This window comes from Castor canadensis, chromosome 8 (genome assembly GCF_047511655.1).
Source record: "Castor canadensis chromosome 8, mCasCan1.hap1v2, whole genome shotgun sequence".
In the NCBI taxonomy this organism is placed as follows: Eukaryota; Metazoa; Chordata; class Mammalia; order Rodentia; family Castoridae; genus Castor; species Castor canadensis.
Window position 1 is genome coordinate 75785366 of NC_133393.1, and position 20057 is coordinate 75805422.

Genomic DNA, 20057 nt, shown 5'->3' on the forward strand with positions numbered 1-20057 from the left:
GCAGAATTTTCTGCCTCTTCCCAGTAGCACAGAGCTCTGCTTTGATTAGCGCAAAATCCTGGGCCTGAAGGATTCCATCAGGGCAGAACGTTTTCATTTCTCTCCCTCCTTCAAGATCATTACCTGAGTCCTGGGGTGGAAACATCTTTTCACCTCCCCCAGGGGGTCTAAGGCTTTCACATCACGTGATTGAAGGCACCAGGAAAGAGTGCAGTGTTATCTGCCTCCCCCCCCCCCTCACATACTTGAATCTGCCAGGCTTTCTAGACCCTTTCCTACTCCCAGTATTTTTTGCTTGATAATTTGACTGTGGTAAGACATGTTTAATACAAAAAATAATAGTGGTGAATTAATATGATAAACTTGTAAAACTCACACACTCAACCATCCTGAATAGCAGCCTTATTAAATAGATATTTGAGCACTGACCAATAAGCAGGACTAAAACACAACTGGAATTAGCATAGGAAAGGTAGCAGATTGGTCCTGATTTTGTTGAAGACGTCAGCCCCCTCTAGTGGAAATAGGTTTTTAAAAAACACTTTAAAAGCATAGATTTTCTAAATAGTCTTGTCTCCATTGAAACTAGCAGTTACAGAAACTACATCTTAGGCAGTAATAAAGAGTTGTATTTCATTTTATTGCACTACATAAGTGTAAGTTCCTTAAAATAGCTTGTTCCACTCAGAAAAGCAATCCAAAACAAATCAAAAGCAAAAAGAAATATGAAAGAAGTATAAGGATCACAGATTAGAGAATTCCCATAAAATGTGTGTGCTTTGCCTGGTGAAAATGAAATCTATATGAGGATTTTGGGATTTACATTTTATTAACGAAAAGACCCTCTAAGTCATTTCATACAAATATTTAGACATAGTATTTGGAATGTATTTCAAACTTTAACTCTGTTTCTAAAACAAAAAGGGAATTAAATTCCCCTCAGTAGTTCACATCAACTTGGGTAAATATTGTATTTCAGTGATAACAATTGTATGGTTAATCTCAGTCCAAACTCTGAGATTTTAAAATTACTCAGATTGTTAATGGTAGTGATGCAGCCTATGACCAGAAGACTTCCAAATTCTTTGTGTCCCCTGTAAAAGAATCCATAGTAGGACAAGTAGGTGTGATGGAGTTTATTTAAAGTTAGGGAGAGAAATTACAAAAGGGGGCATGGTGGGACTAGGTGGAAGCTGGAAACAGAGAGAGAGTCTTTCTCTTTTCCAGGTGCTTTTAAAACTTATGCTAATGTATGGGAAGGGAAGAACCTGGTGATTCCCAAAGAATAATCAATAAGTGGGGAGGTAGGGTATGAATAACCTATGCACATTTGCAATTGAAAAGAAGTCTCAGAGAAAGAGGACTGTCCAACCTGAAATACAATATTAACTCATATTTTCTAAAAGTCCCAAACTTTCCCTCAAGATCTTATTACTGCCTGCCTCAAGATCTTATTACTGTGTCTATTAAAATGTAAAAATTACTTTTAAATTAAAATTAAGCCAATGTCTTCTCTTCTCACTCTTCACTTTGGCTGATTTAATGGTACTGCAATTTCATTATCTTAATAGCCCAATTCATTTAATAAACAATTCATGATACTCTTAAATTTTATGTAGCTTAAAGGCAAAGGACCTCACCACGTTTCTTTTTCCTGCAATGTTTCTGATCAAGCTGATGACAATAGCTATAGAATGACTATGATTCATGTACCTATTTTATAAAAAGCACAATTTCTCTTCATATAAAGATTTTTTTGAAAGAATATAATCTGTCCAAATATATATATGGCAAAAATATAAAAATGTAATATTAAACTCCTTTCTGCCTGAGGACAAAATAATCTATACACATGTTGCTTGGCAATAAACTTTGTGTTTTGTAACAGGGTAAAGCCTGGTCATGAAGAGCTAGAGAGGCCAAATTCCTCCACATGAAGAAAAAAGGATGGAAAAATACCAAGAAAATGTTCTAAAGAGGGGCCAAGCAGTTTGGATGTTTAGAAAAGCAAGGGCAATTTAGAGGACTGAGTGTTCTCAAAATTTATGTGCATCAGATTCACCTGGGAATGTCAGCGAATCATAACTGATTATTAAATGAATGCTGAAACACAGATTGCTTGGCTCTATCCCCAGAGTTTCTGTTTCATTTGGTGCAAGGCACTTGGCTTAATACTTTGCATTGCTAACAGGTTCCCAGCTGAGTCTAATGTTGCTGGGCCAGGGAGGGCACCTTATGGAGGAGGATGTTTTAGAAGCTTTCCTTTGGGTTATATCATGTTTCTTTCTAGCTGGCTAGTCATCCCTGTTTATTTGAGACTAGGGGATTTCTCTGGCCTGAGACTTTTCAAGCTAAAACTGGAAAGTCTCCAGAAAACCAAGAAGATTTGTCCACCATGGCTTATTTTCAACATACTTATTGTAAAATGTTTGCTAACACTTTTAAACCAAATTTTGGTGTGTGCTTCCTTTTATTTAAAACTTTGCTGTAGGTAGAATTGTCATCTAAAACCGAGAAACATCACTGTAATTATCCAGTGGTCAAGGTTTTGTTTCAGCAACAAGTAAAAAAGGGCTCAGTTAGAGACAGGATGTTACTTGGACTAACACTTCAAAGTCAGAAACTACTCACTCAAATTCCTCGGTTGTCATACTAGCAAGCTTTGGGGAAATCCACTATTCAAGAATGGTTGTTTCACAGGTTGAACAGTGCTATGTAAATTCATCAATTTAAGAATGTCTAAATTGGTCAAGACAGGCTGACTTACATGGTGCTAATAAAAGCAAAATCTTGACAACTTCAGTCAAACAAAGCTTTATTTCTTGCCCATACTACCTATTCTGGAAATCCCAACAGAAATGATCCATTTGGCCATCACTTTTTGTATCATAATTCAAGTAGATAGCACAAAATAGAGAATTTACTTGATGTTCAGTGATGGGGAGATTGTTCATCCTAGTGATAATTCCTTTCTCACAAAATAAACATCCAGGGGAAAAGGGCATGAGAGGGTGAATATAGTGCAAATACTGTGTATACATGTGTATAAATGAAAAAATGATACCTGATGAAACTACTCCAGGAATGGACATGGTGAGGAGGGATAAAGGAGAATGGTGGAGGGGTAAATTCAAGTATGATATATTTGATACATTGAAGGACTTTTGTAAATGCCACAATGTGCCACCACGAAGCACAATAATAAAAAAAAGAAAAACAAAACAAAATAAACATGCTTGGAAAATGGGGTTGGAATCCTTAATGGAGAATATAAGTTGAATGTTTTAGAAGATAGATCTAGTGAGATATAACTTAACTTCATTAAAATAACCAAAGGTTGCTATTATAATGGGAAGTCTTGATTTAAGGGCAAAACTTGGGAACATTTTATAGGTTTTGAAGGATGTGGATAAGTGACTATAGCTTCATCAATTTGTAGATTGTAACAGTAACTCACTGACAAACTAGGAGAGCATTCTAGGAGGATCTTCTTATTAGGCCCATAGGACTTCTTATAGTCTTAGGTGGTAGGTTTGACTTGGATGGTTTCCAAGTTTGATGATGATTATTCAGTGGTTTGAGAGAGTACTCAGAATCTAGATTCTTTTTTTTTTTTTTTTTGCAGTCCTGGGGATTGAACCTGGGGCCTTTTGCTTTCTACCACTTGAGTCATATCTCTAGTCCTTTTGTTTTTATTTTGCTTTTGGGATAGGTTCTCTTCCTAGGCTGGCCTTGAATCATTACCCTCCTGCCTCAACCTCCCAAGTAGCTGGGATTACAGATGTCTACCACCATGGCTGTCTAGAATCTAGTTATTTTACAATGCTCTGCAGCATGTTTTGATGTGAACATTTTTTTTAATGAAACTTGTATTTTTCTACTTGGTTGATGAAAGCAGAGGAAGATAGAATGTAAACTTAAATGTATTGAGACTAATGAAAAAAACCATTCGGTTCCATATAAATTGTACATTATTTTAAATCCTAAAATTATGGAGCTATTTTAGTATTTTTGGTCTGATGTTCTAATTCCTATTCCTTGCTCAGACAGTAATTTCAGGCAAATCACTTATTTAACTTTAGCTTTTTCTGTAAAACGAAGTTAGGTATATAATTAATAAAAATCCCTAGCAGTTCTAAAACTTCATACTTCTTGAAACTTTCCAATTAACTCAAACGAATATATGGAGTAAGTAAAGGGCTCAGAAGTTTAACATAAGGTCTTGGTAGCATTTATTATGAGAAAAATGTATAGCCTGAATGTCTACCCTTCTTCTCCTGTTACTGGAAAGTTTAGCTCTGGTGTGTACCTTGATTCTTGTGTCTGGCAACAGAATTCAGGTGAGACATGAAGATGATAGTAAAGTTTATTAGGAAAGTAGTAACTTTACTAGACTAAATGCTGGTCATCTCTAGAGTGAGAGTGACAGTATCAGCATTTGAAGCTGGGATATTTACTGAGGAATCCTCAGCCCCAGGTCCATCTGGGCCCTAGGATGAGCTCCTGGGCCTGGTTCTTAACCCTTGATCTATCTGTGTGAAATTCTATCTGATGGAGATTACCTGTGTGAAACTCTCAGCCCCTAGTCTATAGCATGCCTAGGATGTAGTACATGGGCCTGAGTCTTAATCTTGTTAAAGAGGGAGGGGGCAGAGTGGGTGGTAAGGGAGAGGGTGGGGGCAGGGGGGAGAAATGACCCAAGCCTTGTATGCACATATGAATAAAAAAAAAAAGAGATTATGGGTGTGAAACTCCCAGCCCCAGGCCTAGTTGATGTTTAGGTTGTAGTTTTACAATGGATAAAGAAAGGACAGACTTCAAAACCTCCTGTGATATCCCTGGCCTTGACTGGCTACTTTGATCTTAACAGAGACTTCACCAATAGAATCAGGAAATTTAATTATAAGGATTTTCTTCTCTTGGGCCACTGCTTATGTCTACTTATCTTAAATAGATAAGTATAGCAGGGATTCAATAATCAAACGGAAGATAATGTCAGGAAAGCTAAGCATCACAGAGTAGGAACCTAACATAGTTTTATTCAAATATTTTCTTATTATTATTGAGAAAACTAAGTAGAGACTAAATGGGGAATCGGTTACCTTTGAGAAAAATTTATTTAAATTGAAAATTTCCTTAGCGTTGAGGGAAAGAACTGAACTGAAAACCCTGAGGTTTTCAGGAAATCCTGAAACTCTAAAGCAAATCCTGACTACTTCCTGATGTACTGTTGCCAAACTCAACCTGGTCGAGGTTCCTAGAGATCACTTTTCTACAAAACACTGCCAACTCTGCTCAAGGCAAAATTACACAACATAATTTATCTTCAAATAATTCTTCACCCCTGCCCCCAACCCCAATCCTAGAATACAGAACTGTGCCAGATCTACACAGACTACAAAAGTCTACACCTTTATGTGAACACCAAGGCTCATATTCATGATTAGGAGAAAACGGACGCTGCAGTGGATATTAATGACAACCGAATTTACACGCACAGAATTCTCCCTTACCTAACTTACCTCTAGTTTTAAAATCGAATCCCCCTCCACCTCCTAGAGTGCTGAAATCTGGCTATCAGAATGCACACTGAATGCTAATTTAGCTAAATTCTGTTTGACAGCGTCTACATTTTGAAACCGTCTCTTTTAACCTAAAAAGTCCTGTAAGTGGTGAAGTTCTTTCGGTAGTGAAGTTTCCAGTTCCTCCAGTTTTCATCTGAAAGTATCAATCTTTGCTCTCAAAATCTTTGCTCCTTTTCTGCTCTCCAAAGTTGATGGAATGAAATGTGGAATGAAGGTCTTAGACATTCAGATCACTGGAGAAAGGGAACAGAATAACTGGATGGGAAATGCAAAGTTCTAGAGCTTGGGGATTGCAAATGTGGGGCAATCTCGCCATCTTCTGGTGAGGCATGGGAACCAGTAGGAAAAAAAGCGGATCGCGGTTTTAGGACTTGATTTCTTTTCAAAACACCAAACCCGCAACTCCCTCGCCCAAGAACCGCCCCCCAGCACCCGCCCCTGCAGGAGGCTCTGACCACTCCGTGCGCCCTCGGTAATATGATTGACAAGGCAACAGTCCGGTCCGTTACATAAACTCTTCACTCCGGAAACAGTGACCGGATCCTTCCGGCCCGCGCTCTCCCGGCATCCTTTGCCTTCCGGCTCTGCTAGGTCCCGTTCGGCCAGTCCCGCCTTGCGCGCCGGTTTCGAGCCGGAGTTTCAAGCTCTGCTTTCGGGGCAGGATTTTCCAGGCCTGGGCTCTTGGACAGTAGCTGTGGGGGCAGGAATGGCGCAGCTGGAGGGCTACTATTTCTCAGCTGCCATGAGCTGCACCTTTTTAGTGTCTTGCCTCCTCTTCTCTGCCTTCAGCCGGGCGCTGCGAGAGCCCTACATGGACGAGATCTTCCACCTGCCGCAGGCGCAGCGCTACTGTGAGGGCCATTTCTCCCTCTCGCAGGTGGGGTCCCCACCCTGTCCCCACCCCGCGACAGCTCAGAGGCCCAGCATCCCCAGCACCGCCCATCCTTTATCCTTAGTTCTCTCCCGGTCCCACCCTCTCAGCCTCGGAATGGGAAAGGAACTGGGTAGTCATGTTGTGCCTGAGATCTGTGAAAAATCTGAACGGAATCAGTGACAGGTGACCAGTCTCTTAGCAAAGAATGACGTGAGAGAATAACCAGTGGGGAGCGCAGCCATGGCTCCTCCCTTTGGCAACTGACAGCACCTATCCCTTTGGCTTCCCTTGTCCCAGGATTAGAGGCTTTAGGGCGGTGCTTGAAAATATCGGAAAGCCGCTTTAGCTTGCCTGTAAAGCACCTCAATCTTGAGTAGTGTGGAAGTGGAATGCGAGGATCTTCAGCCACCAAAGAGTGACAGTTACACTAATTTCGTCCCTGTAAACATATCTCTCCTTCTGATGACACAGTATGGGGTAGTGGTTTGAAATATGGTCGGAAGAAACCTGATTTAAAATCTTAGTGCTGTTGACATTTACTAGTTTAGTACCCTTGGAAATTTTGTGAGTTTCAAGCTATTCACTTGGAATATGACAGTAATAACAGTATCTAACTTAGGATTGTTGCAATATTAAAAACAGAAGGTTTAGTACAATTCCCGGAATAGTATGTGGTAGCTGTCATTATGGAGTCTATAGTGCAGTCTCTTCAAACACTTATGTGTCTCTAAACCCACCAGTATTCCAACTGATGTTTGCATGGTTTGTAAAACTGGAGCCGTTGCAATTTACTCATCAAATACAGGCTTTCTAAAGAGCAGATGTGGGAAAATAGAAACATATTTTACCCCATTATCTGTTGGTTGCTGATATCTTAGCAATTACAAACAGGTTGAGGGTCAAAAAAATAAGCAAAACTTTCCCTTAGTGGAGGCATCTAATCTGTCAATACTTATTTAACCATGTCATAGAATAAGGTCTCAAAATTCTTCATCGTTGGTACATAAGAAACTTGAATTTCACATATTTGTGTCTATTCTGTCAGCATGACCTCTTGCTTCTTCTTCATTGTTGGCCTTCATTTTTAAGTGGGATCCCATGATTACTACATTACCTGGCTTGTACCTGGTGTCAGTTGGAGTAGTCAAACCTGCCAGCTGGGTCTTTGGATGGTCTGAACATATTGTCTGCTCCATTGGAATGCTCAGATTCGTTAATCTCCTCTTCAGTGTTGGCAACTTCTATTTGCTATATCTGCTTTTTCGAAAGTTACAACCCAGAAACAAGGTATGTCTCAAGATAATTTATTACAAGTTTATGCACAGCCAGGTCAACAATTATAAATTGGGTTTATGAGATTTATTAAAAAATGCCTAACACTTAACATCTATATAATTTTGTAAAGGTAAAGTGAATCCTCCATCTCTGAAGAAATTTGTATTTAAATACTTGAGTAACTGTTTATAAATCTAAAGTAGATATTTGCTAGTGAGTTAAACCAGTTAAACAAATATTTACTGAGCTTACTCCATGTACTAGGCACTTGGGCCACAGAGACAAATGAGACAGTCTCTTCCTTGTGGAATTTTTATCTTATTTAGGGGAAACAGACATTATCTGAGGAATCTTGATGTGACTTAATAACACAGGCTCTAGAGGTGGATTGCTTGCTTTTGAATTCTATCCCTGCCACTGTTATGTATGTTATCATGGACAGATTACCCTTTTGTGAATCTATGTCTTCATCTATAAATAGGAATAATAGAGTTTACCTCATTAAATTGTTATGCAAAGTAAAGGAGCCAAATAAATGGAAGGTGATTAGGCTAGGACTGCCTGACATAGTAAGGATGCAGCCTAAGTCATTGCTTATTGAAGATACTAAGACTTAAGCTCAGGGGACGGAGCCACCCACATTGTGTCCTGGTCATCTTTCTGTTCCTCAGAATACTCAGTTCAGTGTTTTCCACCCAATAATTTCTTAGGTATTTGTTGAGCGATTCAAAATATTTTAAGCCTTAAGACCTTTGGCACAACATGCATTGTTTTAGTGCTTTCAGCTGACAAATGTAACTAAAAAGTACTAGAAGATGTGTTCTTATAAATATATATTGTGGTTTCGCAAAGCCAAAAATAGGATTAATATCGCACAATTTTCTTTAAATAGGCTGGAGTAGTTTTATTTTTTTTAATTTTTTCATTTGTTCAGCAGGAATACTATATTTATTTTGTCATGAAATAATTTTAACTGCTGTGTGTGGTTTTCTTTTCCCCTCCAAGGCTGCCTCAAGCATCCAGAGAATCTTGTCAACATTAACACTAGCAGTATTTCCAATACTCTATTTTTTTAACTTTCTTTATTACACAGATACAGGATCTGTGTTCTTTACTCTTTTTGCCTATTTGATGTGTCTTTATGGAAATCATAAAACTTCAGCCTTGCTTGGATTTTGTGGCTTCATGTTTCGTCAAACAAATATCATCTGGGTTGTCTTCTGCGCAGGACATGTCATTGCACAGAAGTTAACTGATGCTTGGAAAACTGAGCTACAAAAGAAGAAGGAAGAAAGACTCCCCCCAATTAAAGGACCATTTTCAGAATTCAGAAAAATTCTTCAGTTTCTTTTGGTATATTCCATGTCATTTAAGAACCTGAGTATGCTTTTCTTTATGACTTGGCCCTACATCCTTCTGGTATTTTTGTTTTGTGCTTTTGTAGTAGTTAATGGCGGAATTGTTATTGGTGATCGGAGTAGTCATGAAGCCTGCCTTCATTTTCCTCAGTTATTCTACTTTTTCTCCTTTACTCTCTTTTTTTCCTTCCCTCACCTATTATCTCCTACCAAAATGAAGACTTTTCTTTGTTTGGTTTGGAAACGTAGAATGCAGTTTTTTGTGATTACCTTAGTCTCAATATTTTTTGTTTGGAAATTCACATATGTTCATAAATACCTGCTAGCAGACAATAGACATTATACATTCTATGTGTGGAAAAGAGTTTTTCAAAGATATGAAATTGTGAAATATTTGTTAGTCCCAATCTATATTTTTGCTGGTTGGACTATAGCTGACTCTTTAAAATCAAAATCAATTTTCTGGAATTTAATGTTCTTCATATGCTTGGTCACTTCTACAGTTCCCCAGAAACTGCTAGAATTCCGTTACTTCATTTTACCTTATGTTATTTATAGGCTTAACATACCTCTGCCATCCATATCCAGACTTGTTTGTGAACTGGGTTGCTATGTAATTGTTAATTTTTTAACTTTTTATATCTTTCTGAATAAGACTTTTCAGTGGCCAGATAATCAGGACAGTCAAAGGTTTATGTGGTAATATAAGAATATTTTGAATTTTAGAAGCAGACTTGATATTTGTACTGTTCCCACAATGAATAACTGAATACAGAGAAATTACAGTATTTCTTTTAGGCACAATGGTAATCCTCACATCACATCAGATTTTTTGTATATGTTTTCCCATATATAAGAAATCTAAGATAGTTAAGTGTAAAGAGCTGAGAAAATTTGCATCCTGCCTCAAAAGCCTGAAAAATGGGAAAATAAAATGTTTACAATTATCTCACGATAGCTCTGATATTGCTAGCTACTCAGAAGGCTTGAACACTTTTTGTATATACAAGTTTAGAAAATTGGGTATGCTTCATAGTATTGTAACTAATGTACTGATGAAGAAGGAAGAGCAAAGTATTTGAAAAATATTTACAAATGATCCAGCAATACTTGTGATTGAAAAGTTGTTTGACATTTCAGTAAATATAATTTTAATCATGTTATAATAGAGTTGCATCAATAGTAACTTGTAAACTAGAGGTTGATGTGTTTATTTATGAATCAAGTTGTTGGTTTTTATTTAAAAATCTAGAAATGATGAAGCTGTTTCACTAATTACTAATATGAAATGTATAAAGGCCAAAGATAAATTGTGTTGATTATAATACCACTTAAAGAGATTTTCTTTCTGAAATACATTACTATATTAGTTTACTAGGGCTGCTGTAAAAAATGACCACCAACTTGGTGGCTTAAAATATTTTCTCTCACATTTATATGAACCAGAGTGTGAAGTCAAAATGTCAAGCACAGGTTTGGGAACCATCTGGAGACCCAGGTAACTTCATTATTTTTATTTATTTATTTTTTGCTATGGACACATCAATCCAGGCTCTTTCTCTACCTTGAATGGCTTTCTCCCTCATTTTCTTTCTAAGGATGAGGTCATTGGTTTCACTCCAATACAGGGTGATCTCATCTGGAGATCCTTTATTAACTATAATGACCTCTTCCAAATAAGGTGACTTTCATGGGTTCTGTGTACACATCTTTTTGTGGGGCAAAAAAGGATATTTTAGGATAAATCTCATGAGGTTTTTAGGAGATAGTATCTTTGTTGAGATCTTCTAAATAAAATTTTGTCTTTACTGAGATGTTTAAAAAAAAGACTTCCAAGATTATATAAATGTAAATCAAATTGATACTTGATTCTGTTATCAAAAATGTTAGAATTGAAAGGTAAGAAATTATTTGATCTAACTTTATTTTGTAGATTAGATCATACAAAAGGGTAGATTTTTTTATGTCATATTTTGGGTTCTGTGTTTACTAATTTCAGTGCACTCATTAGGTTGTCATTTTATTATAGGAATTCTATAATACAATGTTAACTTTGACATGTAAACTTGCAGCTGTGAATGCAGCTCATCTTTTAACTTAATTTTACCTTTCTGTACTTTAAAACCATATCTATAGATACAAACAAACCACTTCTACCTTTCATTGTTGGATTATGCTTTCTCTGGGTTTTAAGTAATATGTAGACTTAGAAAGTATTTGGTGTTTATAAGTATAAAATTGTGTGCAGGTAAAAATTGCAAATGTAGTCTTGAGTAAAACATAGAGAGCATTATTTTACGTACTTTACTTAGAAAGTAGATTGACTCAATTATAACTGATTATAACGACAAATGTATGTTCTGAGAGTAGGAGGTCAAAATTGAAAAAAATATATATTTTAGGAAAACCAACTTTCTTGTCTGATACTATTAAATGCATGGCTTTTGTATTTAGAAATATTTCTGAGAGGAAAAGCTTTCTACTCTAACCTTCTCCAGCAGATACAGGGAGCCCACTTAAAAACTCATGGTTGGAGAAGACTACTTTATTCATTTTTAAGTGTTGAGTCATTTCTGTTTTAAGAGATGTTTTGGACAAACATTATGAGGTAAACTGGTGAATCTTCTCCATTTTCCATAGAATATGTAATAAAATATAGTACTTAGCATTTTATAAAAGATTGCCATGAGTTAAAAGGTGCTATTTTAATTTTTAAACAGGGATGCTTATCAGTACTTTTGAGTTTAAGATAGATGTTTTGGTTAGGTTTTCTTGACCAGTTAGAAGATGACCATTTACTGGTGAATTTTTAAGATCTGTAACAGATAAATGAGTATGTGTGAGAGGCAAGCTCACTGTACCAAACTCATCCCTGTGAGATCATTTCACTGGAAAAGACTCAGAGGCTTTACATCCTTGCTTTTATAAACTTTCTAAGTTATGTTTCTGTTTTAAACTTTTTTCAAGAGTTATCAGGTAAATATTTTTGTCTTGAATTTTAAAAATTATACTTAATTGAATTTCTTGATTAAAAAGTGGTTATGAAAAGTATATTGCCCTGCTGGAGAGTATGTGAAGCCTTATAGTCATTGTTCTTAGTCTATGAATGGGATTATTTTAGAGTTCATGGAAAAATCTAGTCCATAAATTGTTTCAGGCTTAGTAATCATTTTGAGCTAGTTCTGCTCTATGTGAAAATCTATAAATATAGACTATTTTAGCATTAGTAAGATTCCAGTATACTGTATGTTTACTCACATTTATGTATTGTCTTAGTAGTTACTCAGAAATCTTTTATAACTGCACCCAATTATATATCTAAATGATTCAGAAATACAGTGCTTCTTACTTTAAGGATAATGTATCACCTTAGCAAGACAAATTATTTTAGTTTTCTGGCTTGTTCTCAGATTCCTTTGTGGAATTTGCTTAGCTTGTTATAAAATACCTTACTATAAGTAATGTAATTTATTTTAATAAATAAATTACTTAATATACAATGTATTTCGAGTTTGAATTTAACTGCCATTTGGCTTGACATTATCTTCTTCATACCTGACTAAAGAAAAGAGATCCACAATTTTTATTTATATCCTGTAAATAGTGGGCTAATATTTTGGACCCACTTATAAATAAAAAATGTGTTCCTATAAAGACATAAACTCATGTTTATTAGGTTAGAAATCATTTTCATCCTTGAAGCAATTAGAATTTCATCAAGTAGTAAAACAAGAAGTGTGATGTAAATATGACAGTATTTTTTCTAATAGAAGTCAAAATGAGCTTGTGGAAAAAGCATCTAACCTGTGGGTTAGGATTTTTGTATTTGACTATGGTTCTGGAATCAGTAAGGCATGTTGTTTAAGACTCAGTATTTGGTTCTCATTTCAAATGAGTACTATTTGTCCCAACTCTGGTTAATGTTTGTCATGGGTCTAGCCTTATTTCAAAATAAATTCATCCCCTGCTATGTATTCATAAAGTTTATAGACATGTCAAGTGATAAACATTGAGTAAGTGTATACAGAATGGAGTTTTAGAATAGAATGAAGCAAATATCCCAGGAAAAATAGCCTGTAGAACCATAGCTAATTTTAGGAAATAAATCATTTCATAATGAGAACCATATTTCCACCTAATTTTCTGACAGTGTTAAAATTTTTTCCTATAGTATTTAATACTTATGCATATGTTAACTTGTAAAAATGTTGTATGTGGTTTTTATAATAGGATATGCTTTCAAAGTTATTGCTATTTAAAGTATGAAAAGTAACTTAATCATTAAATTACAACAGTTGAATTTTTGATGGTTTATAAAACTCAAGGGAAAAGAAATTTCAGCCAATTTTAACTATTTTGTGTTGTTTTGTTAACCTGCATTTACTACCCTAAGAATAACAGTTTTCTTTTATATAGGGTTTTTTTAATGTATTTAAATGTTGATGACACACATTTTCAGTATATATATTGAGAAGATTAGAGGTCCAGGATGTATTTTTAACATATATCCATAAGCTCAACACTAAATTCTTTAAGGTTTGAAAATTATTTCTTAGGTCAAGTGTATTTGATGATCTTGCCAAAGGAGCATAGATTTGTCTGACTTCCCAAACTATGAGTTTTTGACTATGCTGCTCTGCCTCATTGTGACAGTTGTTCATTAATAGCAACTTTTTTGTACTGTATGTCATTGCTAAAAATGCCAGAAACTTTTAAAAGGATTCTGAACAAAATTATGAGTGCTTATAGTTTTGTTGCAAGATAAATGGTGAAAAAATATGTATGGGATGCTGCCAAGCGCCAGTGGCTTAGACCTGTCATCCTAGCTACTCAGGAGGCAGAGATCAGGAGGATTGTGGTTGGAAGCCGACCTGTAAAAATAGTTTTCAAGACCCTATCTCAAAAATACCCAACACAAAACACGGCTGGTGAAGTGACGCGAGTGTTAGAGTGCCTGCCTAGCAAGTGTGAGGCCCTGCATTCAAACCCCAGGGACCACCAAAAAAAAAAAAAAAGAATATGGGATGTTTAACTTGGAAAGGCAGAGATTTGCTGGCTTAATAAACTCATATTTGAAAAGTAATTCTTTGAACGGATTGAACTTATTTGATATAGCTTGAAGTATAAATCAAGGGCCAATAGATTTCAGCTCATGAAAGGAGCACCCCAAATGTAAGTTCCCTATTTATTGGAGATAAAATTTTAATTATCAGAAATGCTTTAGCAGACAGATTCAAATAAGTTGGGTAAAATAGCTCTTAAATATGTCTTAAACCAGTTTTAAATTCGTAAATTTGTTAAACTTTTTATTGATCGGTAAGTCGTGGTAAAGTATTTCTGGTTACTTGCATTCTGTCTTTGATATAATTAAAATTTCTGGACAAAACTACTTTCAACTGTTCAGAGACAAATTTGAGGTAAACAACCTAGTCAGAAGTATCATAATGTTTCAATGTACTGGTCATATAGTATTTATTTTACATGTATTTTTTAAGCCCTCTTAAATCAGTGGAAGAATATGCTTTTTGAGAAGGTTCTCTTCACCCTATTGATAAATAGGCCAAGCAATATTTAGGAAATTTTAATGCAGTGTTCACTAGATGGTGATATTGTGCTGCATTTCTGAGTATTCTTGTATTAAACTTTTTTATTATTCTGAATTAAGCTTTTTTTATAGTTTTTTAATTGTTTTGAACCTGAATATTTATAATCATCCATGTCTATTGATTATGTTGTACTGGAAATTTTTCCTGAAACTAAGGTAAATGTAAAAAAAGCAAAAAGTTTTGTAATCATATATTAGATGATGTAACCTAACATATATTTTCCCATGTAACATTTTATATAAAGCATCTAGGATCATTTTCCACAAATAACAAGTGACAATTAGGATAAATTTCAAAAGTGATATAGCAATGTATTGTCCACTATATTCAGTGCTTTGTCCACTTAATCTCACTTAATTCTCAACGATAATTACTGTTGTCAGCAGCCCTGCGCACATGAGGAAACTTAGTATACAGAGAGAAAACATTTGCCCAAGATTACAAAATAATTGGGTATTTTGAGCTGAGATTCATGCCTAGGCAGCCTGACTAGAATCCAATGTTCTTACTTTCTCTGAATCTGGGGGAGAAAGGCATAAAGTATGCCTTCAAATTTTTGATACTTTAGAAAGAAAAACTGTCATGGAGAATGTAATTATACTTCCCACTTTTCTAGATCAGAAAAATGAGACCCACACTAATTTTGGCTCTTCCAGAGGTAGACAGTCTTGCATCTTCATTGTGCTTTCCTCCTCTGTTTTTGACACAATGTCTCAAATTGGTATGTGTGTGTATTTGTGGATTTGAGGGAGCAAACAGCAAAACAACTCAGTACTGAAGTCTTTGGCCATCTTAATTTACCTGCAAGTAAAGATCTTTGTTAAAATTAGAGGGTGCAGGTGTTTGAAAATATTTAGTTTCTAAAGAGACTCCTACTTGGAAGTAAATTGTTGGTTAAACATGAACTACTTTGGATTTTTAAACTTCTGTCTGGAAGAACGTACTCTTTTGTTCTAAAAATACATAAGCATATGTTCTGGATACTTCTCTGAAGTTTTTCATTTTGTTAGATACTAGACTCTAAAATGGAACTATTTATTTGAAAATATTTCCAAAATTATATTGTTAGTTCATGTCATTGAAAACTCTTTTTAAGTAAACTTTATAAGAATAAAAAATGACTTTTTCCTTTTAAAAAGTTTGTTTGAATGTTTTAATTTGTAAATAAATTCATATTTTATAATATTTTATATTGTGTCTACTTAGCATTTTTCTTGCTCTAAACTGAGAGCTAATAGCTTTCTCCCCCTCACTGTATACTACTAGCCATTTGTTCCTGTCTATGTCTCATCTAATCCTAATGTATTAGTTTTCTTGAAATAATAGAATTGAGTATGTTTAGGGATCTGTAGTGAGTGCCCATCACTAGCCTGGGTATGTATCATTTTCCTTTTAATTTCACAGTAATAGAGGATGTTATCACCTTCATCTTGTGGGAGCATGGGTTTCTTTATTAATCTAGCTTTATAGAAAGCCTACAGTACTTACCAGCACCTCTAACATGGGAGAACTTAAACCTCAAACTTTGGCGTTTGTAAACAGATGAAGGTCTCTGTGTTTTTGACTTGTAGCTCCTCCCATTGGGGATGGAATTTCTGCTCATACACAGCTCAGAGGTCAGCCAAGAGCTTACATAGTTCACAGATTTGGGGATCCCTCAGTGAATGGTCTTTTCTGGAATTTCCCTTCAATATTTACAGCCACTCTGGCATCCCAAACTCCATTCTCTCACACTAGTCGATCATTGAAAGTTTGTAACTCTAGGGTACCATGTAAACATGAGTCCATCAAGTGAGATCTTTGAAGTATCAATCCTGTCTAGTTCCTGCCTGCTTTTTTTTTATTTTATTCATATGTGCATACAATGTTTGGGTCATTTCTCCCCCCTTCCTTCCACCCCCTCCCTTCTCCCTCGTCCCGCTCACTCCCCCCCAACCCCTCGCTACCAGGCAGAAACTATTTTGCCCTATCTCTAATTTTGTTGAAGAGAGTATAAGCAGTAATAGGAAGGACCAAGGACCTAGTTGAGATAAGGAGCTATACAGAGAGTTGACTCACATTGCTTTCCTGTACATGTGTGTTACCTTCCAAGTTAAGAAAGGTTAGTTCTCCTCCAACTAACCTTTTCTCTAGTTCCTGGTCCCCTTCTCCTACTGGCCTCAGTCGCTTTAAAGTATCTGCATTAATTTCTCTGTTGAGGGCAACAAATGCTATCTAGTGTTTTGGGTGTCTTACCTATCCTCATACCTCCCTTGTGTGCTCTCGCTTTATCATGTGATCAAAATCCAATCCCCTTATTATGTTTGCCCTTGATCTAATGTCTGCATATGAGGTAGAACATACGATTTTTGGTCTTTTGGGCCAGGCTAACCTCACTCAGAATAATGTTCTCCAGTTCAATCCATTTACCTGCGAATGATAACATTTCATTCTTCATGGCTGCATAAAATTCCATTGTGTATAGATACCACATTTTCTTAATCCATTCGTCAAGAGTGGGGCATCTTGGCTGTTTCCATGACTTGGCTATTGTGAATAGTGCTGGAATAAACATGGGTGTGCAGGTGCCTCAGGAGTGACCTGTGTCACAGTCTTTTGGGTATATCCCCAAGAGTGGTATTGCTGGATCATATGGTAGATCTATGTTTAGATTTTTAAGAAGCCTCCACATTTTTTTTTTTTTCAGAGCGGTTGTACTAGCTTACAGTCCCACAAGCAGTGTATGAGGGTTCCTTTTTCCCCCATATCCTTGCCAACACCTGTTGGTGGTGGTGTTGCTAATGATGGCTATTTTAACAGGGGTGAGGTGGAATCTTAGTGTGGTTTTAATTTGCATTTCCTTTATTGCTAGGGATGGTGAGCATTTTTTCATGTGTTTTCTGGCCATTTGAATTTCTTCTTTTGAGAAAGTTCTGTTTAGTTCACTTGCCCATTTCTTTATTGGTTCATTAATTTTGGGACAGTTTAGTTTTTAAGTTCCCTATAAGTTCTGGTTATCAGTCCTTTGTCTGATGTGTAGCTGGCAAATATTTTCTCCCACTCTGTGGGTGGACTCTTCAGTTTAGAGACCATTTCTTTTGTTGAGCAGAAGCTTTTTAGTTTTATGAAGTCCCATTTATCTATGCTATCTCTTAGTTGCTGAGCTGCTGGGGTTCCATTGAGAAAGTCCTTGCCTGTACCTATTAGTTCCAAAGTATTTCCTACTCTTTCCTGTACCAACTTTAGAGTTTGGGGTCTGATATTAAATCCTTGATCCATTTTGAGTTAATATTCGTACAGGGTGATAAACATGGATCTAGTTTCAGTTTTTTGCAGACTGCTAGCCAGTTTTCCCAGCAGTTTTTGTTGAAGGGGCTGTCTTTTCTCCATCATATATTTTTAGTACCTTTGTCAAAAATAAGTTTTTCTAGTTATGTGAATGCATATCTGGGTCCTCTATTCTGTTCCACTGGTCTTCATGTCTGTTTTTATGCCAGTACCATGCTGTTTTTATTGCTATTGTTTGTAATATAGTTTGAAGTCGGGTATTGTGATACCTCTGGCTTTGTTCTTTTTACTGAGTATTGCCTTGGGTGTTCGTGGCCTCTTGTGTTTCCAAATAAAGTTAATGGTAGATTTTTCAATCTCTTTCATGAATGGCATTAGGATTTTGATGGTAATTGCATTAAACATGTAGATTACTTTTGGGAGTATAGACATTTTTACTATATTGACTCTACCAATCCATGAGCATGGGAGATCTCTCCACTTTCTATAGTATTCCTCACTCTCTTTCTTCAGAAGTTTATAGTTTTCCTTTTAAAGGTTGTTCACATCCTTTGTTAGGTTTACACCTAGGTATTTGATTTATTTTTGAGGCTATTGTAAATGGAATGGTTTTCATATATTCTTCCTCAGTTTGTTCATTATTAGTGTATAGAAATGGTAACGATTTTTCTATGTTGATTTTATACCGTGCTAACTTGCTATAGCTGTTGATGGTGTGTAGGAGCTTTTGAGTAGAGTTTTTTGGGTCTTTAAGTATAGGATCATATTGTCTGCAAATAGGGATATTTTGACAGTTTCTTTACCTATTTGTATTCCTTTTATTCCTTCTTCTTGCCTAATTGCTCTGGCTAGGAATTCCAGTACTATGTTGAATAGGAGTGGAGATAGTGGGCATCCTTGTCTGGTTCCTGATTTTAGAGGGAATGGTTTTAATTTTTCTCCGTTAAGTATAATGCTGGCTGTAGGTTTGTCATATATAGCTTTTATAATGTTGAGGAACTTTCCTTCTATTCCTAGTTTTCTTAGAGCTTTTATCATGAAATGATGTTGGATCTTATCAAAGGCTTATTCTGCATCTATTGAGATGATCAAGTGGTTTTTGTCTTTGCTTCTGTTAATGTGGTTTATTACGTTTATTGATTTTCATATGTTGAACCACCCCTGCATTCCTGGAATGAAGCCTACTTGGTTGTGGTGAATGATCTTTTTAATGTGTCGTTGAATTCGGTTTCCCATTATTTTATTGAGGATTTTTGCATCAATGTTCATTAAGGAGATTGGCCTATAGTTCTCCTTTGGGGAGGTGTCTTTGTCTGGTTTTGGGATAAGTGTAATACTGGCTTCATAAAATGTGTTAGGCAGTTTTCTTTCTCTTTCTATTTCCTGGAACAGTTTAAGGAGCGGTGGTATTAGTTCTTTAAAAGTCTGATAGAATTCAGCAGAGAATCCATCAGGTCCTGGAATTTTAGGGAGACTCTTGATTGCTGCTTCAATTTCATTTTGTGTTATAGATCTATTCAAGTGATTAATGTCCTCTTGGTTCAGTTTTGGATGATCATAAGTATCTAGAAATCTATCCATTACTTTAAGATTTTCAAATTTATTTGAAGTTCTCAAAGTAGTCTCTAATGATTTCCTGGACTTCCATGGTGTTTGTTGTTATCTCCCCTTTTGTATTCCTGATTCTAATTTGGGTTTTTTCTCTCCTCATTTTAGTAAGGTTTGCCAGGGGTCTGTCAATCTTGTTTATTTTTTCAAAGAACCAAGTTTTTGTTTCATTAATTCTTTGTATGGTTTTTTTTGGTTTCTATTTCATGGATTTCAGCTCTTATTTTTATTATTTCTCTCCTTCTGTTTGTTTTGGGATTTGCTTGTTCTTGTTTTTCTAGGAGTTTGAATGTATCATTATGTCATTGATTTGGGATCTTTCAGTCTTTTTAATATATGCACTCATGGCTATAAACTTTCCTCTCAGGACTGCCTTTGCTGTGTCCCATAGGTTCCGGTAGGTTGTGTTTTCATTTTCATTGACTTCCAGGAACTTTTTAATTTCCTCTTTTATTTCATCAATGATCCATTGCTCATTAAGCAA

The 20057-nt window shown here is 35.9% G+C and overlaps 1 protein-coding gene across 2 annotated transcripts; it reads left to right on the top strand.

Moving 5' to 3' along the window:
* Window positions 1-6144: 6144 nt before the first annotated feature.
* Window positions 6145-15888, top strand: LOC109698292 (dol-P-Glc:Glc(2)Man(9)GlcNAc(2)-PP-Dol alpha-1,2-glucosyltransferase). Of its 2 annotated transcripts, none has more exons than XM_020182396.2 (3): window positions 6145-6462; window positions 7549-7746; window positions 8740-15888. In XM_020182396.2, exons 1-3 carry the CDS (start codon window positions 6292-6294, stop codon window positions 9793-9795), a joined length of 1425 nt encoding a protein of 474 aa, XP_020037985.1. In that variant the 5' UTR covers window positions 6145-6291; the 3' UTR covers window positions 9796-15888. The 2 variants fall into 2 exon arrangements, with proteins under 2 accessions (XP_020037985.1, XP_073939217.1); XM_074083116.1 differs by having other exon boundaries at window positions 6146-6462; window positions 8963-9133.
* Window positions 15889-20057: the final 4169 nt, after the last annotated feature.